Raw genomic sequence first — 25,969 nt, 5'->3', positions numbered from 1 at the left:
CTATTAGTTCTAATAGTCATTTCTAGATTTGTTGGATGATCTTTAGATAAGGACAATCTTAGTCTTCCTTTCCAATTATCTCTTTTTATCATCTGATTGCTCCAATAAAATATTGAATGAAAGTAATGATAGCAGGCTTCCTTGTTTATTCTTCAGTTTAAATGGGAATAAATGCATCTAAATTTTTCCACAGATATCATTAGCATAAAATCTTTCATATTCCTAGTGTGATAAAAGGATGTGTATGGGTGACTAAAATATATCATATATATAGAAGCATATAAGACAGTAGTTAAAGAAGAACATGACATATATAAAGCATATATTAAATAAGAAGAAAAATTATTTCAATGTTCTCAGCACCTAGGTTAAGGAGAGAATGGTGACAATATATCAGTTGTCCTCTCTAGGTCCTCTAAAATTACATATTCTTTCCTTACTCCCAGAGGATAACCAGGATCCCGAGTTTTCTTTGAAGAGAAACCAACATTGTTATCTCTAAACAATATATTGTTGAATTTTTTTTAACGGAGTACCTAGTTAAACACAAACCTAGTTGTAAAGGCAAGAATGTTAATTGCCCATGTTAAAAAAGGTTCTCAGAAAATAAGAAGCTGGACAGTTTGAATCTAGTCTGGCTTCAGCTTTCCTCCAAATCTACAAAAGCCCTTTGTGGGGAAGCCATGGGGGATGATCACAGGTGAGTCTATTGCTTATGATCTGGAAAATACAGGTCTCATCGTAATCAGGACATCTGGCAGGGCTGTGTTTATGAGCCATGTAATGGAATCCAGCAGGGATATGGCCAGGACAGTGGCCTAATCTTTTTCCTTTAGGCCACAATTCCTTCCCTCTAGTTCCCAGTAGCAGGTCAAAGCAGAACACTTCCAAAGAACGAAATGAGTTTCCTCAGCTGACCTAGGTTAATGAAAGTAGATTGGCAACTTCATCAGCACATGTGAAAACAAGCAAAATTTAATGTACAGCATGGCATGGTGCCCACAGATAATACTAATGTATACTCAAAATTTGCTAAGAGAGTAAATTTCAAATCTTCTTACCATACACATACACACAAAAAAATGGTAACTGTAGGAGGTGATGGACATATTAATTGTTTTGATTGTGGTAATCATTTCACAATGTAAACATATATCAAAAAAATCACACTGTATACCCTAAATATATGCAATTTTTACTTATCAAAAATAGTTTGGCTTTCTACAGAAGAAAGTGTCCAAAAATGTCCATGGAACTTTGGGTCAGTGCCGTATCACACCCATAATTACTTAAGGGAATAGCTTATATGTACTTCAGGTACAAGGAACATACGACCCAGAACTTCTAAGCACCATGTTTTGGCAAACTAAATTCATTGGTCCAACTACAATGCTGAAAGTAGAATTCTTACTAAGCCTAGTTGTAATTTTCCTCTGAATCTAAGATTACAATAGCGGAACAATGATAAAAATCTTTGTTCCCTATGTCCAAACGTAGATGGAAATGTCTGTATGTTATGTTTATGATGGAAGATGGAGAACACTCATTTTTTTACTTTTAAAGCAAAATTTACAAATAAACATGATAAAAATGACAGCCACAAACAAGAATGGGATCTTGTCACTTGCAATGACATGGATGGATCTAGAGAGTATAATGCTAAGTGAAACAAGCCAGTCAGAAAAAGACAAATAAAATATGATTTCATTCATATGTGGAATTTAGGAAACAAAGCAAACAAACAGAAAAAAAGGGACAAACCAAGGAACAGACTCTTAACTATAAAGAACAAACAGATGGTTACCAGAGAGGAGGTGGGTTAAGGGCTGGGTGAAATAGGTGAAGGGGATTAAGAGTACACTTACCTTGATGAACACTGGGTGATAAATGGAATTGTGGAATCACTATACTGTACACCTGAAACTAATATAATACTGTATGTTAACTGCACTGGAATTATAATTTTTAAAATCTATATGCTGTCATACCCAGGAACAATCATAAAGATGATTTACTAGTTGTTATAATTCTAAGATTCTATTCATTGGAGATGTGCTTTAATACTCTTACTCTCTTCCTTCTTTGCCTGTTTTGTTGTGTTTAAATGCATCAGGTCAGTAGTACGGCTGGGACTGGTGACGACAGGTTTAACTTGACGGGTCGGCTGTTGCCCCCAGTGAGCCACTCCTCTGCTGACTTCCAGGGTTAGCTGGATCATACGGTTAATGGCTTGTTGAATGTCATCCAAACTAGGAACCATTACCTACGGAGAGAATAAATGAATTCCTGGTACTGGCAGCACATGCCATCCATCCCTCTGTTTCTCACCAGCCCATCGCCCGCTGGGTGGGACAGCCTCAGCTGGCCCAGTGGAAGGCTGCTTTGAGGAGAGGGATATTAGAGGAGGGTAACTGTGGACTTTCTCTATCCTGAAGTTTTCCCATTCTATCATTTCCCACAGGCTAAAAGGTCAGGCATAGTACTTGTCATACTTTCCCCATGAGGGCGGCCGGATGTGGCCAAAAATGGTGGACTGTGTGTTGCATACCAATGAAGCAAAATGATTGAAGAAGCTATACTGCCAAGGTTCTGAGCTCAGTTCTTTGAAATGTGCCAAACAGGCAAAGAAGCTGTCCTCCAGGAGGCCAAGCTGTGTAGATGTAGATGGCGACAGATGAGTCACAGATCGTTCCTGCCTGGCCTTATCCTATGGCTCATCACAGAATGCACCTCAATCATCCTGTGTGACTCGGAGTTCCAGATGCCAGTTGGCAGCTGAGACATGAGACGGTAAAAATAAGTGTCGGGAGAAGGCACAGGGTCCATGTGCTTAGGGCATAGGCTCTTTCTTTCTATCCTGCCATTTTGGGTTACCTTACAGCTGTGTGTTTGCTGTCGGGATGTGGACTTCTGAGATGGACTATTTAGATAATTTAATGCTTGAAGAAAGAAAAAGCAAGAATGCTTTTCAAGTACTTGCTAACTGATGGCTGAACAGAGATCCTTAACTCATCTCTTACACCATCCTTCAATACGCCATGAACTGCGCAGAGTAATTATTTTATAATGGATAAAAATCACATTCTGATTTTTGTTAAATATTCGGGTAAAACCAAAAAATACATAGGGGGTGCCTGGGTGGCTCAGTCAGTTAAGCGTCTGACTCTTGATTTCGTCTCAGGTCATCATCTCACAGTCCGTGAGATTGAACCCTGTGTCAGCACAAAGCCTGCTTAGAATTCTCGCTCTCCCTCTCTCTCTGTCCCTCCCTCGCTTGCCCTCTCTCTCTCTAATATAAATAAATAAACATTTAAAAAATATGTAGAACTGAGAGGTTATTCTAGATGAAAGTTCAGTGGTAGTCCTATATTTCTTTAAAAGTTACCAGAATATCATTATATTAACTTGAATATTAATTATACTTACCACATTCGGAATTGCAAGATGCACTTCAGTTTTTATGAAGGAAATAACATCTTCTGATCGCCTTCGTCCATATTGGCTATAATAAGATACACATTGAACTTATAAAACTTAACCTAAAGTTTCATAAATAGCTTGATTATGCTACCATTTTCAATCCTAAAAATAAAGACCGTTTTCAAAATACCAAATTACATGGAGAAGGTTATTTATAATGAAACCATAAATTTCAGAGAACTAAGAAAACACGTTAATGTTATTTGAAGTAAAATATTAGTCTCCTATACATTTTCTAGTATTTTAATGTTGCGCTCTCTCTCAGTAATAACCATTTAATAACGTTTACTAAAAGCACTGCCTGTTCCCAGCCTTGTAACAGATGCCAGACAAGATCACCAACAAAAAGCATATACCTTCCTATACTTTCATATATACACTTTTTTGCAAGATTACACAGGAGGTTTCTGGTCAAAGCCTTCCAAAAACTGCTTTTGTAAACAACATACTCCTGCTCAGGCAGAAGTACAGACATACAGACACATAAGTGCCAGTAATGAAGAACACACATCACAGCTATAAATTGGTGATCTCCCTCCGCCTTGACCTCTGTCCCCACCCTAGACAAAATTATAATAAATGTCTCATTGCTCTCCACAGCAGGAAATGCTGTCATTACTGAAAAACTACACCTTCCTTTATAAAGATGGGGGGGGGGGGGGGAAGGGGCGGAAATCATAAGTAACACAAAGCTTCCACAGTTCAATGTGAAGACCCAACATTACATATTATTAGAAGGAACTCTTCGAACCAAAGCAAGCAAACAAAGGGAAAAAGACCTCTAATTCATAATCCCATTCTGAAATCCAAGATGCAAAAATAAAACAAGTGTAAACTGTATTTAAAAGAGCACAATCAGAGAACAAGAAGGTGTTTTATAAAGTATAAACAAACAGCTGAAGTAACAGAGGCAGTGAACAGCACACTAGATCATTCAGTAACTTATTTGACAAACTAGAGATTACAGAATTTTCCAAAATTTCAGGTGCAAAATACAGAGACAGATATTACTTAAAGAAAAGGCAAGAAAAAATTAGGGAAAAGTAATGTTTATTGAATGCTTAATGTATGCCAGGCACTTTTCCAAGCACTTTCCATGAATCCACACATTTCATGCTCACATTAACTATGTGAAGCAGATCTTGTGATTATTATTTGCATTTTACAGATGAAGAAACCAAGGTAGGGAGAAGCTGAGTAACTTACGGAGGGTCACTCAGCCGAGAGACACTTTACTACCTAGATCCAGCACATGAATCTTACATATGGTTGATTAAAGCACAGCCCTTCTCTCATCTTCAGAAGAGACTTATTTTATCATATTGAAAAGAGTCCTGTGCGCCTGACAGGATTAATGGGAAAAATTACCTACACAAAAACATACAATTTGTGAATTTCCAGAGTAACAGGAGAAATCCTATAAGCTCAAAACAACAGGGTGTTATTTAGAAAATTGGATTAACAGCAGAACCCTCAACTGAAAGTGGGAACAAAAGAAGCCAATAAAACAATATTTACAGAGTGTGAGAGAAAGAGATTGTGATCCAAGCTGACCTAACCAGCATTCATGTGTTAGGGTAAGAAAAAGACATTTTAGACAAAGGAGGATGTTGCAGTATCATGCTCATGTGTATCTTTTCAAAAATGACTTAATGCTATAGGACTTATACGTCAACGTGGCATAGCAAGTTCAGACTTCAAAACCACTCTTTGTGCCAAATATGTAACAATCATGGCTAGAATACATAGGACATGAAGATACTCAAATGCAAGGTTAGCACGTCCATGAATCAGAAATCGGTCAGAAACACATAAACAGCGTGGCCAGGAGTCTGGTCAGGAATTAGGCAGTGACAGTGGAAGGTTGGCTCCTATGGACTCTGAGGCACTGAAAGCACTCCATGTGAGACAGGGCCTCAGCCAGGCCTGCGGATTCAAAGCCAGAAGCTAAGGTAATCCTCCTCCACTTGTAAAGAGGCAAAGCAAAAACAAAGCATAGTCCATCAACCTACTGTCTGCAGCTACAACATCTCCAGAAGGTAAGGGCCTGGGGTGATGAAACAAATCCACAGCATCCCCAGGAAGCAGTTAAGTCAGGTCACTTGTGTACTCCCTGGCTGAACCTGCTGTATCCCCCGTATCTCTTCAGTGGGCAGATATCGTGAACAAATAAGACTCAGGTCTATATCAAGGTTCCCAGGATCATGGGAGACAAAAGTAAAACTCCTATATAGGGAGGCAGGGTGGGAGAGAGAAACATAACACACACACACACACACACGCACACACACACACACACACACACACCTTTCATTCAGTGAAGTTCTATAAACTAAAATCCCAATAGGCATGAATAAGTCTTACAGAAAGAAAGAGAATGAAAGGAATTAATAATTGAAACAAAAACACACTCCAGATAAAATCAATGTATAGAAGTAGAACAAACTCTAAAATAAGTAAATTGATAATATTCAAAGAGATAAATGAAAGTTATTTTCTCCCAACATAATAAGTTACTAAACTAGAAATAAAGAAATAATACAATGCCTGGAAAATAAGAAAAAAGTATTAGTTGAAATATTTAAGATGAGAGAGATGAGATCATCTTTAGACTAGAAAGAGAGATAACTTGCTCATAACGTAGCCCAGAAAGGCAAAAAGACAAAATATATGACAGAGTAGTTAGGAGACACGGAGGACAGACTGAAAGCCCCAAGATTTGAGATGACTGCATGTCCATTGTTCCCAGAACAGTTACGGGTTAAATCTGCCCTGACACTTCATCTGGGTAGTGCCCCTACGCTTGAAACAGTATCCTGTTTGGAACAATAGATCATGTGGTCAACCTATTCAGCATTCAACTACTTAAAGTTCCGTAAGAAGAGAAAGAAAGGAATTTCCCAGAAGGAACAACTGAAAAGGAAATTGCTGAGGATTTTCCAGGATTAAGGAATGCCAGACACCTTGAAATAGAAAGTGCACTCTGAGAACAAAGCAGGATTAAATAAAGACAAATCCACACAAAGAAAGAAAACTGAAGAACATCAAGGATAAAAACAATCTTTAGTTAGACTTAGTGCAGACTTCTCATCACCCACATTATAAGTCAGAAAAAAATGAAATACATTCAAAGTGCTGAGAGACAAACAAAAACTTTTATCCACCTAAACTGTCATGGAATTGTGAGAGCAAAAAAGGCATTTCTCAGACTTAAAATAAAGAATAAGAGCGTTTACCCCTCTTATACCCTGACTAAGGAACCAGTGGGATATAAGAAATACACAAGAATCTGGAGGTGTTTTACAATATGCCAGTAAATAAATTATTTTTACGTGTTCAAAAAAAGGCAAAAGTAAAACATCAAGCAGCAATAATGAGGTAGATACTGTTCAGTGAGTAAATCATGCCAAGGCCCTTGTAGTGAGAATAAGACTAGAAAACTGAAAAACCATAGACAGTACTTCTTTTTTTTTTTTTACCTGGAACAAAATACATGTATTCTCAATTTAAGGGTAACTACTTAAATAACTGAAGTATAGTAAAGAAAATAAAAGGAAAATATGATCCAACCCAAAAATAACAGATAAGGAAATGAAAAGAAAACAGACACTAAAAAGAAGACACAAAAGGAAATGTCATAAGTGTAACTATATCAAAAAATTACAATGAATATAAACAAATTAAACTCTACTAAAAGGTAGAGATAATCAGATTGAATTTAAAAATCAGGTATATGATGCTTTTAAGAAATAAAACAAGGGGCGCCTGGGTGGCGCAGTCGGTTAAGCGTCTGACTTCAGCCAGGTCACGATCTCGCGGTCTGTGAGTTCGAGCCCTGCGTCAGGCTCTGGGCTGATGGCTCAGAGCCTGGAGCCTGTTTCCGATTCTGTGTCTCCCTCTCTCTCTGCCCCTCCCCCATTCATGCTCTGTCTCTCTCTGTCCCAAAAATAAATAAACGTTGAAAAAAAAATAAAAAAAAAAAAAAAGAAATAAAACAAAAAATTGCACAGTAAGGTTTGAATAGAGGGCTAAAAGTGATATACCAAAAAAGCTGGTAAGGTAAAATTAATGAGAGACTAAAAAGAATTAGAGGAATTAGAATTAATATGCATAAAGAAATAAAATAAAAATAAAAGATAAAGTGCTTTAAGCAAATTTAACTAATGCACCTAACAGCATAGCCTTAAAACACATAAAACAAGAACTGAACAAAACAGAAAGAAAATTTGTCAAGTTCACAATCACGTTGGGAGATTGTAAGTGTGATTAAATTAAAATTCAGCCATGATTAGCCAATGAATAAATCTAACAAAAATGTGCAAGACTTTTACACGGAGAATTATACAATTTCATTAAGAAATAGTAAAGAAGACTTAAATGGAGAGGTAATCATGATTCTGGATGGAAGACTCAATATTATAAGGATGCTAATTCTCTCCAAGTTGATCTATAGATGCAATGTAATTTAATTCTCTCAAAGAAAAAAGTTAATTTTTCAACAACTTTTGTTTGGTTAACTTATAATTATGGAAAAAAATACATTGGCCTCCTACCTCACAGAATCACAAAAATCAGTATCATGTGGATTAAATCCCTAAACATAGAAGACAAAACTATAAAGTTTTAGAAGACGTTATGAGGTAAGGAAAGATTTCTTTTAAAAGACATAAAAATCACAAGGAAAGGATCAATGAATTTTAATGTTTCCAAGAAAATATTGATAAACATGAATACTTTAAACTCAGCAGAAGATACCATAAAGAGAATGAAACGACAGGTACAACTGGGAGAAGATATCTGCTATATTATCATCAACAAAGTAATATATTGAGAACTTCCATAAATAAGTCCAATCCAATAGAAAAAAATTGGCAAAAAAGAAAGAAATGAAGGAAGGAAAGAAGCCAAGCCTAGTCAAGACAAGACATGACAAAAGAAAAAAAGGAAACTTCAAGGAAAAGAAGGCACAAATGGCTCACAGCCATGAAAATATGTTCAATCTCATCAGTATCCAAGAAAATGATTATTTAAGTCCCAGTGAGATGAGATTTCACACCACATTCTTGGCAAGAATTTTCTAATTGAAAAATACCAACTGTATGCAAGGATGAGGAGCCATGGGGACTCTCAGGCTGGGCACTGCATGGTTAAATGAGCTATTCACATACCCCATGGCCCAACTATTGCATTCTTAACGAGTGTAGCAAGAGACAGGTATGAAAATGTTTACACTGGCTTTATTCAGAATATTTCAAACTGGAAACTACCCAAATGACCATTACCAGGAGAATAAACAGATTGTGTATACTCCAACTATACCTAAGTGAAAATAAATTATATCAACATAGATGAATCGCAAAAACATCACACTGACAACAGCATAAATACAGGCAAAATTAAATACTCTGATTAGGGATACAAACTTGGGAAACTATAAGGAAAACCAAGACAATAATAAGTATGAAGTTCAGAATAGTGGTTACTACATTTGGGTGAGCAGAGAAAGGACTGATAAGGGGAATGCTGGTGTTGAATGTTCTTTGTCTTGGCCTGGATGTTAGGAACATGACTGTTCATTTGATCACTATTCTTACAGTATTACACATATATTTTAATATAGTCTTTTCATAAATGTTAATTTTTAAATTTAAATTTATCAAAATAAGAGGTAATATTAGCATTATGTTATGATAGCATTACCAGACTTATTTAGCATATTTTCAACTTGCCTTGAAACAAATATTCTTCTTTTCATTGTGTCCAAAGATAACCGTGTAGCTTTTTGAAGACTGTCTAGCAATTGATGAGAGAAAAAAGCATAGACCTCTTTACATTCCTGTAACAAGAAATCATATTAAAAGTTGGGTTCAGGGCACCTGGGTGGCTCAGTTGGTTAAGCATCTGACTCTTGATTTCAGCTCAGGTCAGGATCTCACAGTTTGTGGGATTGAGCCGCACGTCAGGCTCTGTGCTGAGGCCACAGAGCTTGGAATTCTCTCTCTCCCTCTCTCTCTGCCCCTCCCCTGCTCACATGCATACGCTCTCTCTCTCTCTCTCTCTCTCTCTCTCTCCCTCAAAATAAATAAATAAACTTAAAAAATAAAGTTGGGGTCAAGATGATGGCATGGCAAGATCAACTCCTCCACCATGGTATCACAGCAGTCATAGCCATGTCCTACAGCCAGACTGAGTGACAAGTCTACCCACCACTGTGCCACAATCACCGCCCTGCCACAACAGAAGGGCACACAGAGCACACATAAGGGACACCCCTTGAGTGTCTGGCTCTGGTGATGGGAGGAGACTGAAATTCTGGGCACAAGTCCACTCCTTTAAGACTGTGAGATGCAGATGAATAATCTGATACGTAGAAACAAACACAAGAGAATTAGGCAAAATGAGGAGATAGAGGAATATGTTCCAAACAAAAGAACAAGAAAAAAACCTCAGAAAAAGAACTAAATGAAACAGAGATAAGCAATCTACCTGATAAAGAGTGCAACAGTCATAAAGTAAACAGTCATAAAGTAACAGTCATAAAGATGCTCACCAATCTTGGGAGAAGAATGGATGAACACAATGAAAACTTCAACAAAGAGAGAAAATAAAAGAAAGTACCAAAGAGAAGTTATAACTGAACTGAAAAATACACTAGAGGGGTTCAACAGCAGACTGGATGAAGTAGAAGAACAGATCAGTGAGCTGGAAGAAAAGCAGTGGCACTCACCCAAAGCAGCAAAATGAAAACAGAATTAAGAAAAATGAAACTATCATGAGGGACTTTTGGGACAACATCATGTGGAAAAAGTGCTTATAGGGATCCCACAAGGAGAAGAGAGAGAAAGAGCCAGAAAAAATTATTTAAAGAAATAAAGGCTATAAACTTCCCTAGTCTGAAGAAGGAATAAGACATCCATGTGCACACAGCACAGAAGTCCAAATAAGATGAACCCAAAGATATCCACACCAAGACACATTATAATTAAAATGATAAAAAGCCAGGGTACCTGGGTGGCTCAGTCAGTTGAGCATCCAACTCTTGATTTTGGCTCAGGTCATGATCTTGCAGTTGTGGGATTGAGCCCCACGTCAGGGTCCATGCTGAGTGTGGAGCCTGCTTAGGATTCTTTCTCTCTCTCTCTCTCTCTCTGTCTCTCTCTCTCTCTCTCTGTCTCTCTGCCCCTCTCCCCCATTTGCACTCTCTCTCTCTAAATAAAAAAAATTTTTTTTGATGATAAAAGTTAAGGATAAAGAGGGGTGCCTGAGTGGCTCAACTGGTTAAGCATTGACATTGGCTCAGGTCACGATCTCACGGTTCGTAAGTTCAAGCCCTGCATGGGGTTCTGTGCTGACAGCTCGGAGCCTGGAGCCTATTTCAGATTCTGTGTCTCCCTCTCTCTCTGCTCCTCACCCACTCACACTCTGTCTCTCTCTCTCTCTCTCTCTCTCAAAAATAAATAAACATTAAAAAATTTTTTTAAATAATCCTTGTTACAAAATAACAACTTGTTACATACACAGGAAACCCCATTAGGCAATCAGATTTTTCAGCAGAAACTTTACAGGCCAGAAGGAAATGGCATGAGATATTCAAAGAACTGAAAGGAAAAAAAAACAAAACAAAACAAAAAACACTTCCAAACAAGAATTCTCTAGGTGGCAAGATTATCATTCAGAATTTAAGGGGAGATTAATAGCTTTCCAGTTAAGCAAACACTAAAGTTCATCACCACTACACTGGTCCTAAAGAAACGTAAAAGGGATTTCATTATGCTGAAAAATATTGGCACTAATTAATAATAACAAAACATATGGAAGTAAAAATCTCACTGGAAAAGGTAAATATATAACAAAGGTAATGAGTCACTGACTTATAAAGCAAACATGAAGGTTAAAGGTCAAAAGCAGTAACATTAGCTAAACTATAATAATTAAGGAAGTATAAAAGAAAAAGATGTAAAGTGTGTCACCAAAAATATAAATAGCAGGAGTGGGGCAGAAAAAAGTAAAGTTTTGGAGTGTGTTTAAATTCAGTTACTGTCAATTTTAAAAAGACTACTATCCAAATGGGATATTTTACGTAAACCTCAGAGCAACCACAAAGCAAAATACAAAGAAAATGAGAAAGGAATGAGAAACTTAGAACACTAAATAAAGTCATCAAACCACAAGAGAAGAGAGAAAGAGAAGAAAGGAACAGAGAGAAATTACAAAAATAGCCGGAAAGCAATTAACAAAATGGCAACAGGTATATTCTAATCAATAATTGCTTTAAATGAGGGGCACTTGGGTGGCTCAGTCAGTTAGGCCACTATGGAAAAATTAAGAACATAGCCACCACATGATGCAGCTCTTTCATTTCTGGGTATTTGTCCCCAAAATATGACATCACTATTCCAAAAAGATACATGCACCCCTATGTTCACTGCAGCATTATTTACAATAGCCAAGATATGGAAACTACCTAAATGTCCATTGATAGATAAATGGATAAAGAAGGTGTGGTATATTTACACAGTAGAATGCTACTCAGCCTTAAAAAAGAATGAAATCTTTCCATTTGTGACAACATGGACGGACCTTGATGGGATTACACTTAGCAAAGTAAGTCAGACTAAGAGAGAGAAATACCATACAATTTCACTCACATGTGGAATCTGAAACAAAACAAATGAACAAACACAATAAAACAAAAACAGATGCATAAATACAAAGAACAGACCAGTGGCTACCAAAGGGGAAGGGAGTTGACAGGTAGGTGAAATGGGTGAAGGGGGTCAACTGTATGGTGATGGATGGTAATGAGACTTGTGGTGGTGATCACTTTGTAGTGTATACAAGATGTCAAATTATAAAGCTGTATACCTGGAAATAAAATTATTTAAAAAAGAAATACTATTAAATTCAGTGTCGAAAATAAGAACTTTAACACTCCAAAGCAATAATACAATATTAGAAGTGACATGTGAAGATAAATAATAAACAATACAGTTTTAATTATATTGTAGAAATAATTTCAATCCCAAATTACTTGTGTATTTTTTAAACAAAAAACAATATTTGAGTAACTGCATTTCATAAACCCCCTAGTAAACTGTAAGACCTTACTCAAAAGCCAAAGCTCAAAAACACCTTATTCAAAATAATCCTGGTTTGCTCAATCCTCAAAAATTGGCCCACTTATTAAGTATGGTACATTTCTTAATGCTCGGGGGTATGGGCATAAGTCTATCTTTCAAAAACTCAGCTTATGGCAAGGATATGGAGAAATGGGAACCCTCTTACACTCTTGGTGGGAATGCAAACTGGTGCAGCCGCTCTGGAAAACAGTGTGGAGGTTGCTCCAAAAATTAAAAATAGATCTACCCTATGACCCAGCAAGAGCAGTGCTAAGAATTTACCCAAGGGATACAGGAGTGCTGATTCACAGGGGCACACGTACCCCAATGTTTACAGCAGCACTTTCAACAATAACTAAATTATGGAAAGAGCCCAAATGTCCATCAACTGACAAATGGATAAAGAAGATGTGATTTATATATACAATGGAATACTACTTGGCAATGAGATAGAATGAAATCCTGCCATTTGCAGCCATGTGGATGGAACTGGAAGGTATTATTCTAAGTGAAATAAATCAGTCAAAGAAAGACATATCATATGTTTTCACTCATATGTGGAACTTGAGAAACCTAACAGAAGACCATGGGGGAAGGGAAGGGGAAAAAAATAGTTACAAAAAGAGAGGGAGGGAGGCAAACCATAAGAGACTCTTAAATACAGAGAACAAACTGAGGGTTGATGGGGAGAGGGGAAGGGGAAAATGGGTGATGGGCATTGAGGAGGGCACTTGTTGGGATGAACAACAAATGTTGTATTAAGCGATGAATCATAGGAATCTACCCCCAAAACCAAGAGAGCACACTGTATACACTGTATGTTAGCCAACTTGACAATAAATTATATTAAAAAATAATATAAATAAAAGATTCCACACTAAAATGAAAAAAATAAAATAAACAAAAAGCTCAGCTTAGAGGATAAATGTATTTTAAAATGTACATTACTAAATGTATATGGGATAAAACTTCCACCATCCTGGGACCATGGTTTGCCCCTCTGTCTAAGCCCTTCTTTCCCTCCAGAGGAGTCACCAAGTTTATTGGCCAGAACACAGGACAAGTATTGAGCCTGGGCAGGGATCTGGATCCCAAGTCTTGCTTGCACGGTGAGTCATGAGTCACACCTCCAGGGCCAGGCTCTGGCCATAGTGTTCCTCTCCATTCTACGCCCTGCTCCTCTGAGACAGGGTGGACCAGCCAGGTTGAGTTGGATCAGAAGACAGGGTTATCAGGCATGAGCAAAGAGAAATATGATTGGGGCTGGTGAATTGCCAGGCTAAAACACAGGCATGACAGAGTCAGTGTTTTATGTTCGATAGACCATTATGGAAGCACTGTGGAGGATGGTGGATGGGAGAGGCAGAGGCTATGTAGGTGGTGACTGCACTAATGCAACTAACTTCAAGTGATCCTCCAACTTTGATGATCCTCCTTTGATGATAATCAGACTTGCTCTAGGGACCCCAGCCAGTGTCAAAGGGAATGCAATTGGAAGAGAAGGACTGGGGCACTTGGGTGGCTCAGTCGGTTAAGCGACCAACTTCAGCTCAGGTCATGATCTCCCGGTTTGGTTGGTGAGTTCCAGCCCCACATCCTGGCTCACCGCTGTGAGCCTGTCAGCGCAGAGGCTGCTTCAGATCATCTGTTCCTCTCCCTGCCCCGCTTGCCCTGCTCCTCTCCCAAAAATAAATATTTTTTTAAAAAGGAAGAGAAGGATGGCTGGCATGGGCATGCACTGCCTCACTCCAGCTGACTCCTACTGCTTGATAATGGCCACCTGGAGCATGGTACTGAGAAGAAATCAACAGCTAAAATCTAGTCTAGCGGGGAAGTGCTTCTCCATCCATTGATGATACCCTTCTTGCCAAAGAAGGTGAAAGTAGAACAGATGTGTGCTATTCATTTCCAAAACAGTATTACAGTGTGTGTTAGAGGTGTAAAATAGAGAAAGAAGGAAAAGAAGGTGAATATGAGGGATTAAAAGAAAACTGACAGGAGGAGGAGAAAGCAGGGATTAGCACACATGTGGGAGCTGCATTTACAACTGAGGCATGACCGCAAGGGTGAGGCTTAGAAAGGAACAAGAAACCCCATGAGTCCTTCTCAACCTCCACTCTCAATACATCTCAGCACAGTGTTGAAACTCTGTCCACCCAGGGTTTCTCCTGGGGAGGAGTCCACAGTCTATCTGTGGTGCTAGTGAAAAACGCAGATCCTTGGGGCTCACCTGAATCAAAATGTGGCCTTGCAATATAGGTAACTCTATTCAATACAATAACTAAAAACATCTTGAGTCAAATGAATTCTCACTACAATCCCAGAAGTATGACATTTACTATATAAGAAAACATGGTCAATCATAATAGCGGGAGATAATTATATATAACTGTACTGACAGAATCACATTAAAAGGTGATAGTGTTGGGGAAAACTAAAAGGATTTGCTGTATCTTGCCAGATCCTACAGTGTAGCATTGAAAATTAGATATTCTGGATTTTGTTATAAGTCCAGATTGGTTGTAAGTCCATACAGGTTGGCTGCAGAACTGCCTAGAAGAAGCACCAGTTGGGGGTCATGTCTAATCCAAGGAGTAATAATTCTAATACATTGTATGAGGTTATTTTGTAGCAAATACCTTCTTAAATTCATCTTCTTTATCATTAAAATCAGCCTGAGGCAGGATATTAGTCTCATAATCAGGGTTTTCACCCTCTTCTGTTTCACTTCCAAAAGCAACATGCTTCCTCTGTTCTATAGATAAAAGATAAAACAAAAATATAACCTTTAGTATTGAGCATTTGATTTATTCCATACGGCCAAAACTTCCTAGGAAACCCCTTCTTTAAAAGTTCTTAATTAAGGGTGTCTGGGTGGCTCAGTCAGTTAAGCATCTGACTTTAGCTCAGGTCATGATTTCGTGGTCTGTGGGTTTGAGCCCCGTGTCAGGCTCTATGCTGACAGCTCGGAGCCTGGAGCCTGCTTTGGTTTCTGTGTCTCTCCTCTGCTCGTGCTCTGTCTCTCTCTCTCTCTCTCTCTCAAAAATAAACATTAAAAAAATTAAAAGTTCTTAATTTAAAAATTTAAGACTTGTTTCTGTAGGAATCATCTTTGAATTCAATTTAAATCACTCATCTCAATAGAATCATAATTCTACTAAGAAATACACTCTTATATATGCTGCAGCTTAGTATACAGAATTAAAAATATTTGGGGGCACCTGGGTAGCTCAGTCAGTTAAGCGCCTGACTCTTGATTTCAGTTCAGGTCATGATCTCACAGTCATGAGATGGAGTCCTGCATCAGGCTCTGCTCTGAACGTGGAGCCTGCTTAGGATTCTCTCTCTTCCTCGCTCTCTGCCTCTCCCCCCCTCAAAAAAAAATTTTAAGAGCATTTTACATATTATCTTTCTAAAATATGTGTTTACCTTTTGAATACTCTAACTTAATAAGCTGATATTTGGGGTTTTCGACACTTCTGAAGAAAGCTAATTAAACTAAGTAGACAAACTAAGTGGAAAAAAGAAAAAGAAAACATGCTGTCAATACTTATTTAAACTCGTAGTTTCTTAGCCTTGGCACTATTTTTTTTAATGTTTATTTATTTTTGAGAGACAGAGACAGAAAGAGACAGAACGTGAGCTGGGGAGGGTCAGAGAGAGAGGGAGACACAGAATCCGAAGCAGGTTCCAAGATCTGAGCTGTTGGCACAGAGCCTGACACAAGGCTCGAACCCACTAACTGTGAGATCATGAGCTGAGCTGAAGTCAGATGCTTAACAGAATGAGCCACCCAGGCACCCCAGCACTATTTTTTTTTATTTTATTTAAATCCAAGTTAGTTGACATATAGTGTGATAATGGTTTCAGGAGTAGAATTCAGTGATTCATCACTTACATAGAACACTCAGTGCTCATCCCAACAAGTGCCCTCCTTAATGCTCATCACCCATTTGGCCCATCCCCACCCACTTTCCCTCCAGCAACCCCCAGTTTGTTCTCTGTATTTAAGAGTCTGTTATGGTTTGCCTTCCTCTCTGTTTTTATCTTATTTTTCCTCCCCTTCCCCTATGTTCATCTGCTGTGTTTCTTAAATTCCACATATGAATATAACCATATGACATTTATCTTTCTCTGACTTATTTCCTTTAGCATAATACACTCTAGTTCCATCCATTCCATCCATATTGTTGCAAATGGCAAGATTTCATTCTTAGCACTATTGATATTCTTTGTTATTGAAGGCTGTCCTGTGCCCTGTAGGGCTGTCACCAGCACCCCTGACCTCTACCCACTAGATGCCAATAATATTCCCCATGATACACAATGACTAAAAATGTCTCCAGACATTTTAGAATGCTGTACTGGAAAGAAACAAAGAGAGACAGAGAGAGATTAACAATAGCAAGCCTAAGACTGCTTGCAGCATTGGTCCCGATTCCCACTATTCTCTAGCTGATAAAAAGGGCTCACTGTGCCTAAGCAGTTTCTGCAAATGATGTGGTGTATGCTGAACACATGCTTTCCTTCAGGGAGTCTGGAATCTTGGTACCTGCTAAGCAGAAGGCACCCACCTGAAAACATATCTATAACTCTTGCAATTCAAACTTTAGAACTAGCAAAATTACCTGGTAACGGTTTTGCTGTTTTCCCACTGTCCTTAACTTCATAAATAGCTTCAAATATTAATATAAGTTCTTTGACAGCTTCTTCCACATGCTTACTTTTGTGGTTTAGGATATCAGCCCATTCTTTTGTGTATGTCTGTTAAATAAAGCAACGACTATTAATTTACAGATGCTTAAAAATACTGTGAAACTTAATTTATAAAACTATAATTAACAGCACTTGAAAATAACTAGAGATAGTTGCCAATAGCATAATGTTTCAGATCCCATACTCTCAATGGCTAAAGGCATACCTGGTAAGGCCCAAGCAAAGAAAAAGAGGAAAGAAAAATAAAAACTCATCTGATTCAATCACACATAAACATCTACCTTCACATTTATATGGTGAAAAGAAAGAAGGCAGAGGTGCCTGGCTGGCTCTGTCGGTAGAACATACAACTCTTAATCTTGGGGATATGAGTTCAAGCCCTGTGTTAGGGGTAGAGTGTACTTAAAAAAAGGAAGAAAGAAAAAAGAAAGAAAGAAAGAAAGAAAGAAAGAGAAAGAAAGAAAGAAAAAAAAAGAAAGAAAGAAAGAAAGAAAACTGAAAGACAGGAGAGATAATGATGTCAAAAGTTGAAAATGAGAAGTTTTTAAAAAGGCAATCCAAAGTGTTGCTTTGAGATTCAAACGAGATAAGGCTTTTAAGTGAACAAGTGAGCACGGTGCTTGCTTATGCCAGGCATCAATTTAAGAGCTTTATGTGTATTAACTCATTTAATTAAATGACAACTGCTTGAGATGGGTAATATTATTGTCCCCATTTCACAAATTAGAAAACTGAGGCTCAGAAAGAATGAGTAACTTGTCCAAAATCACATAGCAGGTGGGAAACATAGGAGTTTACAACCAGCATTGTCTGATTTAAAAGTCTGTGCTCTGCCTTTCTGAACTTTTCGAATAGGCTTTGGGAAGAAGCTGAGAAGTAGTTAAATTCAGAAAAGAAAACTGGTCTATAAAACTGAATAGACCTTTTGACATGTCTACAATGTCCATAACATTTTAGAGAGAGAAAAATAAATGGGAGCATTCCACCCTTCCCAATTTATTCACCACAGTGGTAAACACTGGAATGCCAGTGGTAAGAGCCACTTCAGATAAGCAGGGAAAGCAAACAACTCTAAAGAGGCAGAAAACAGATTAGTGGTTGCCTAGGGCCGGAGAGGTTGAGATGAAATTGTGTTATAAATGTTCTAAAATTGTGGCGATGCCTGTATAGCTCCGTGAATAAACTCAAACCCTTGAATTGTACGCTTTAAATGGGTAAAATTGCATGGTGTGTGAACCACATCTCCATAAAGTTATTACCAATAATAATCCATGCCGGAAATCACCTAAGCTAGGAATTGGAGGAAAGCAAATGGAGATGGGAACTGAAAGATGGGGAAGTGAAGACAGCATGCATGAGAAGCTGGTGAAGTTTGGTTGTGAATGAGAAGTGAAGGGAGGTGTGGGAAGGTTTTTGTTTGTTGGCAAGGAAAAGATAACCCGGCACATTACACTGTGAGGGGGAGGAGTCCGGTGGAGGGGACAAAGTCGAAGATCTAGAAGAGAGGGAAGAAAACTAGGGGAGGAAGGTTGCCAGGAGGGCAAGGCGGTGTGGGATGTAGAGCCCATCTGGAGGACCTAGATTTTGAAAAGAGGTCGAAAACTTTCTCCATGGACCATTCTTAGAACTCAGAGAAGAACAGACTGAAATACTGAGGGGAAGTCCGGGGACAGACTGGAAAGACAGTCAAAATGATTTTCTTTCTTTCTTTTTTTAATTGAGATATAATTCATAATGTAATAGCACAAAAAGTCCCCTTGTAGAGTGTACAACTCATTGGTTTTTGGTATATTCACAGAATTGTACAACCATCCCTGCTATCTAATTCCAGGACATTTTCATTTCCCCCCCACAAAGAACCCCCATACCCATTAGTAGTCCCTCCTCATCACCCATCTGGCAGCCACTAATCTATTTTCTGTCTCTACGGAGCCAAGGTGATTTTGTTGAAATGACTTTTAACAACCTTTAATGTATTTACCAGTTTTCCTATCATAACTTGAATCAAATTTCCCTGATTTTCTATTCCATTTGTATACCTATCGAGAATCAGATATGTCAGTCAGGGTTCAGTCAGGAAAACAGATGCGACACCAGCTATTTTAACCGACAGAATGAGAGGATTTAATATAGACAATTGGTGAAACCACTGTTAAAGGACCAAAAAAGGCAAAAGGGATGCAAAGGTCACACAGAGAGTTACTTCAGGAAGCAGCTCCCATACCTGGGGAGTGGGAGAGCAAAGGCAAGAGGCTGGAGTTTTTAGACCTAGAGCTGGGAAGTGAGGGAACTTCCCAGTTGGTGCTACTGCCTCAGGAGCTCAGAGAGAGACATCATGGTGTTGGTACATCTGAGAAGCACAAGAAGCTGGTCCTGGAAGGACTGGAAAAAGCTAGAACCTAGGATTAACTGCCACTGCCAGTTAAGAGAGGTCATCTGACTGTATTGGGAACTGGAAGAAAAACAGGAAAGAGCAAGTCCCTTCTCTCTCCTCCATCCTTCTTCTAGCAGCACTATTGGCAAAACCTAAAAGGGAGCCAGCTGGCCAAAGATAAATGTAGTTTGCAGAGTCCCAGCCTCAGCGTCACAGAGCAAAAGATCCAATTTGAAGCCACTGAATGACTACAAATATCCCTGGTTCCCAAATATGGTCTGAAACCACTGGTTGGCCCAAACTAACCTCCTCCCCCCCCAACATTAGCATTATGTGTGCATGTTTCCAAAACTTAATTCTGTCCAGAGTATTACTAGACTTTCCCGGTCATTTTAAATCTTACTTGCCTTCACTATTAATGGCCTACCTGATGGAAAGGCAGCCCACATATCACTACACCTTAGATACCTCTGACGCAAGTGAGTGGGGCATACTGACTGGCAAAGCACTCTTCAAAATTCCACCTCTCATATCTCTGCCTGCAGTTTGGAGACTTAACACTTATCTAATAGTAATAACTTCTTCTGTTGTGATATCACTGCAATCGCCACATTCACACCCACTCACACTTAATCTGTCCCAATTTCCCTGATTTGTGTGATCTGTTTCTCTTTCTATGCATATAAAAATTCTTGGTTCATGTTTTCAAAGTAAATTCGATCTGGTAAGTGTGAATATTTCCCCACTGAGCAGTTGACTGTGTCACAACAATTATAGGTACATACCAATAGAAGATGATCATCATTATAAGTGGAACAAAAAGAAGGACATCCATATAGGTATTCCCTGCCCCTTTTACTTGTGTTTGTTTATAAGTAGGGCCTGGTATGAAGTACATACATATAGTGAGATTCTAGGATGAGCGAGAAGAAAATGGCAGGCAGGAAATTACCCCTAGCCCCTGGGGCAGGAAACAGGAGACTTCTTTGGAAATTTTCAGTTGCTGAGAAAAGATCATTATGGAATCTGAAGGGCTCTCCCTCATAGAATAATATGGAATCCAGTAAAAAGAGCAGATGGGGGAGAGTCTTGGATTTATAATTTTGCAGCTGACCTGGACAGTATCAACTCAGGTTGAAACAGGGATTCAGAGGTCTCTGAGAGGAAGTCTCTTGGGAGAAAAATGGGACTCTGAAATAATAGCGTATTTGAAGGAAAATGTGAAAAGAAAGGCAATTAGAACCCCTAGGGAAAACAAAAAGTTGTATAAGAAAAGATGTATTGTATGTACAGTACTTGATTCTGCATTGGCTGATATTTACACAGGCATAATAAAGTGTTGCTACTTACCATCACTGTTTAACTAAAAATAATTTTATAACTATATTGAGAAGACAAGAGAGGAGTGACAGAGGATAGGGTCAAAAAGCTAAATGCTCACTTATTGAAGCAGGAAGAAAATAATGTGCAAATTTGCTAACTCAAGAAACAGCACCCCAAGTATATTACTTAGAGATGTAGAAATAATACTATAAGGAATGACTAAAAGTTTAAAATGAGTGCCTTTCGTAGGACCCAGATTGTGATCTCCATGTACCATTTTCCACTGGTAACATGGAAAGGCATGAGGGCTAACTAGAGAAATGGGTGATCCCAGATCTGGGGCAGGAAATGTACAAGATGAGCGTAAGGTACCCTCTAGTTCCAGAAAGCAAGGAAGCTTTCAAAAACTACTGGAGTCATATTAAAAATACAGAAGCCAGCCTGAAGGATTCCACTGAAAAAAGATGGAAAAACTTAACATCAAAAAGACATACAAATGACCAAGAGACACATGAAAAGATGCTCAACATCACTGATCATCAGGGAAGTACAAATCAAAACCACCATGAGATATCACCTCACACCTGTCAGGATGGCTAAAATCAAAAACACAAGAAACAAGTGTTGGTGAGAACATGGAGACAAAGGAACCCTCCTGCACCACTGGTGAAAATCCAAACAGTGGTGCAGCCACTGTGGAAAACAATATGGAGGTTCCTCAAAAAGTTAAAAATAGATCCAGTAATCACACTACTGGGTATTTACACAAAAAATACAAGAACAGTAATCTAAAGGGATACATGCATCCTATGCTTATTGCAGCATTATTTATAATAGCCAAATCATGGAAGCAACACAAGTACCCATCAATAGATAAATGGGTAAAGAAGATGTGGTATATATAAACAATGGAATATTACCCTCCATAAAAAAAGAATGAGATCTTGCCATTTACAACAACATGGATGGAAACAAAACAAATGATCAAATGAACAAATAGAACAAAACAGAAACAGACTCATAAATATAGAAAACAAACTGGTGCTTTTGTTTTCTGGAGAGATGAGCAAAATAGGTGACGGGAATTATAACCACCAGTTATAAATCAGTCACAGAGATGTAAAGTATAGCATAATAGTCAATGATATTGTAATAATGTATGGTGACAGATGGTGACTGTGCTTATTATGGTGAGCACAGAGTAATGTATAGAATTGTCAAATCACTATGTTGTACACCTGAAACATTAACATAACATTGTATGTCAACTATACTTCAATAATTAAAAAAGAGAGACAGGCACCTAATCATATTTTCTTCCTGAGAAACACTGTATTGTGCCAGCACCATTTAAATAATCCATCGTTTTCCCCACTGAACTAAAAATACTATCTTTGACACGTATTAATTTTTATTGTGATTTTTTTCTCCTAGATTCTTTATTTTGTCCCTCTAAATTATGTTTTTTTCTGTTAATGCCATATTAATTTGATTACAATGGGTTTCTGTATTTTCATTTTTTATTACCTATTCTTCATTATTAATTAATTTAAAATAACATAATTTAATACAATTTATGAAAAGAATTGTATAGGAATTCTGACTGGAAGTGTATTAAATTTATATAGTAATTTGTAAAAAAAAAAATGATAGATTTTTTTACAGGAGATTAAATACAAAATCCAGCTAAATATTCTTTATAAGAGAAAACCTAAAATAGGAGAACCCAGAAAGGTTGAAAAAAAACAGAATAGAAAAAGATATATCTGGAAAATAATAACCGAACAAAGCCAGTGTAGCTACATTAATGTCAAACACAATAAACTTCAAGGATAAAAAGCTTAACAATGATGGAACGAATAGCCAGGAAGACACAATCATTTTAAATTTGCATGCTCCAAGAACAGGATGTAAAAATGGATCATTTAGTGTTGTCTCTGTTACAGCCAAGGTCCCAGTGCTGGGAACAAATGATTTTAAGGTCCTACATATTATGAAGAAGTGAATTCTTAAATGGTAGCAGGGGAGGCAACCATTAGCCCTTTGCCCATCTTGAGATTATAGAAAGGAAGCTTAATCATCGGTAGAGATCACGTAGAAATAAGTGTAGCGTCCTTCAAAATAACTATTCAGAGAACTTGACCCATGTCCTCTAGAATTTGGGGATGAAGGGGCCGACTCATGTCTAGTTAGTCCTGAGGCAAGAGGCCAGCTGGCTTATCCAAACCCCTAAAGGCATGAAGAGGTGTCCTGGAAAGAAGAAGCTGAATTTCCATAGCAACAGGGTCAAAGGGCCCTGTATCCCATAGGCAGGATTGGAGCCCATGAGACAGAGGCACCCTTGGTTGTCTTGAAAAGGACACTAGCAAGGTGACCCCAACCAGCAGAGTAAGTGTAGCAGAAGCACATGGCAGGCAAGAAATAAAAGAGTCCAGTTCAAGATGTAAAGTGAGTACTTCTAGGAGAGATTGTGTTATGTGTGCTATGTGTTATGTGCCAGACCATTAGGGTTCCTATTTTTGTAATTTTGAGCCAATGGAGAATAAATAGATACTCAAATAATTTCAGTATAATGTGATGCTGAGGTTAGGTTTTGTCCTATGGAGACTAGATGCCACTGCTGGTTGAAGGATTTAAGATCACGAGTTTCACAATCAGATTTGGTGGCAATGTGGAGAATGGACATGATGGAGCCAGATATAGAGAAGAGAGACCAGTCAGATCATAACATCAAGCACTAAACTCAAAATGAGCCTTAAGGGCCTGACCTAAGAAAGGGGTAGTAAGTATGGAGAAGAAGAAGCAATTAATTCAAGCAAACTTGGAGTAAAAGGCAAAAACTGGCCTGAAGACAATTGGCCTGAAGCCTGAAGACAGACTGGAGGTAGGAAATGGGAGTGTGAAAAGGACTCCAAATAACTCCCAGATTTCTGTGAGTGGCTTAAAGGGCAAGGATGTGGTAGTCAAAACCAAGAGGTAGTCGATATTGCCCTGGGAGTAAACACAGAGGAGGAAGAGCAGTAAACCACTGACGGAAGGAACCCCAGGAAACCCCAGCATAAGGTTGAGGATATTAGTAAGATCCTATCTAGGGTGTGGCCATGGACTTGAGTTGTTGAAGCCTTGTAAGTCTTTGAGTCTGAGGATTTCCAAAAAAGCAAGGATGTCTATATACTACTAACAGAGATTTCCACTTTTAGATTATAAATTCGCATTTTAAGTATATGAGCCAGTATTTCTATGATTAAAATATAACACATAAATGCATACCTCATTGAGTGTCAACATATCTTCTACTTTGGTGGCACCACTTTCAGGCAGGGAAATTAACACAGTTTTGGCTATCTCCTTTAGAACTGTATCAATATGCATTTCACACAAGTCGCTGATCTACCAAGAAGAAAAAACATGGAGAGGAAAACTCTTCTTTCATCCAAGATGTACTTGAGTTATAAAATAATTTAGAGGGCTGTATCTCGAAACTTGGGGCCTGAGCCAAGATAATTTGGTGGAAATTGTAGGAGTACATTTACAAAGAAAGCTTGACGTGGAACTAAAGTTTTATAGAGCAGCAACATATGTCATAATCTGATATACGTTATCTCTTTTAATCCTTCTTCTGGCCCATGACTCATTACCACCCAAGTTCTACAGCTAAAGAAACAAAGGCTCAGATAAGCAAAGTAACCTGGGAAGGAACGCAAAAGGCAGATCATTGTACCTAGATTTATCTGACTCTCAAGACTCTGAGTTTTGTCTATTGACCCTGCTGTCATCAGAGAAAAGCACATCTAAGAAGGTATGCATGTTCTATGTAGAAAAGATGTCAGAAATCAATACACCGTCTCCATTAGGTGAATGCCTCATCTAACTAACATTAGATGTATTAATATTTAAGCACTCCATTTTGCCATTTTCCACAGTCTACAATTATTCCATTTGCTAAACTACACTGTGGAGTTGAACTACCATTTTAACATATTGAAGGCAAGTAATTCAGAGACAAAAACAAGGCAACTCTGCATGAAAAGGCCCCAAAGCAGTTAGAGAAACATAAAGCATTATTTTTTTTAACTCAATAGATGTCCTTTTAGTTAAGAGTCACATTCTTTAAATAGCTTTCATAGATAAGCAAACTATTATTTATAGCCTGAGTATTAATGTATGTATTAAAAAATGTATTTATCATACCTTCTTTAAAAGTTGATTGAACATATCCAAAACCGAGTCAACTTCTTGAAAGAAGCTCTCTAGTGTTAAAGATGACCATGTTAATATTGTGAGCCCTTGTCTCAACACAGATTCCACCTAGAAAAAGAAAAGAAAAAAAACATAGCAGCTTCCATGATTAACAACAACATTTGCATTTACTTAAAAAGGCTTTCTTTTTATTACCTGGAAATATTATAGGTTATATTTCCTTAATTTTATTTCTCTCCATTATACTTGGTAAAGGTGACTTTGTTTTTTAATCACCTTTGGCTGTCCATGAAGAATCATGGATTCTTAGAAAGTGCTCGTTATTTAGATTTAGTTGTTTTTCAAAGGCAACAAAACTTGTTGACAAGAAATCATTCTATAGGAGAAATAGAGCTATAATGTTGAACTAGAAAGATAGCGGATCTAGGCAAGAATAGATAAAATCCATAATCTGTGGAACGGGAATCTAATTTTAAACACCAGGGAAATCAATATAAAACCTTTGGCATTACCAACCTTTTTCATTCTCGGGGTCATCAGATTGACAAACACTGAAGGCACTTCCTGACATAACTCATCATAATACTGCAGAAGACCCTGTTGAAAGTCAAAATGGTGTGTTTTACTTTAATTTATTTTAAAGCAAGTCATATTTTGATTCACACCAGGAAGGTGTCATTATACCTGTTACCTCATGGTCCTGCCAAGATTAAGGCCGTTCACCTAAATTTATATTAATTTATCATACTTTTTCCTC

The 25,969-nt window shown here is 38.0% G+C and overlaps 1 protein-coding gene across 1 annotated transcript in view; it reads right to left on the bottom strand.

The window, feature by feature from the left end:
- Positions 1-25,969, bottom strand: part of DNAH8 (dynein axonemal heavy chain 8) — a 315,252-nt gene that overhangs the window by 209,579 nt on the left and 79,704 nt on the right. Inside the window, exons 20-27 of the mRNA XM_040473119.1 lie at positions 25,729-25,809; positions 25,204-25,320; positions 24,283-24,402; positions 17,228-17,363; positions 15,239-15,354; positions 9,210-9,316; positions 3,427-3,502; positions 2,071-2,263 (exon numbers count right to left, since the gene is read on the bottom strand). Of these exons, the coding sequence (XP_040329053.1) occupies positions 2,071-2,263; positions 3,427-3,502; positions 9,210-9,316; positions 15,239-15,354; positions 17,228-17,363; positions 24,283-24,402; positions 25,204-25,320; positions 25,729-25,809 (946 nt within the window). The remainder of the gene's footprint in view (positions 1-2,070; positions 2,264-3,426; positions 3,503-9,209; positions 9,317-15,238; positions 15,355-17,227; positions 17,364-24,282; positions 24,403-25,203; positions 25,321-25,728; positions 25,810-25,969) is intronic.

The sequence above is a fragment of the Herpailurus yagouaroundi genome, unplaced genomic scaffold, assembly GCF_014898765.1.
Source record: "Herpailurus yagouaroundi ecotype Mexico unplaced genomic scaffold, PumYag 139, whole genome shotgun sequence".
Classification (NCBI taxonomy): domain Eukaryota; kingdom Metazoa; phylum Chordata; class Mammalia; order Carnivora; family Felidae; genus Herpailurus; species Herpailurus yagouaroundi.
The sequence above is the reverse complement of the archived record's forward strand: the minus strand, read 5'-3'. Positions and strand labels throughout refer to the sequence as shown.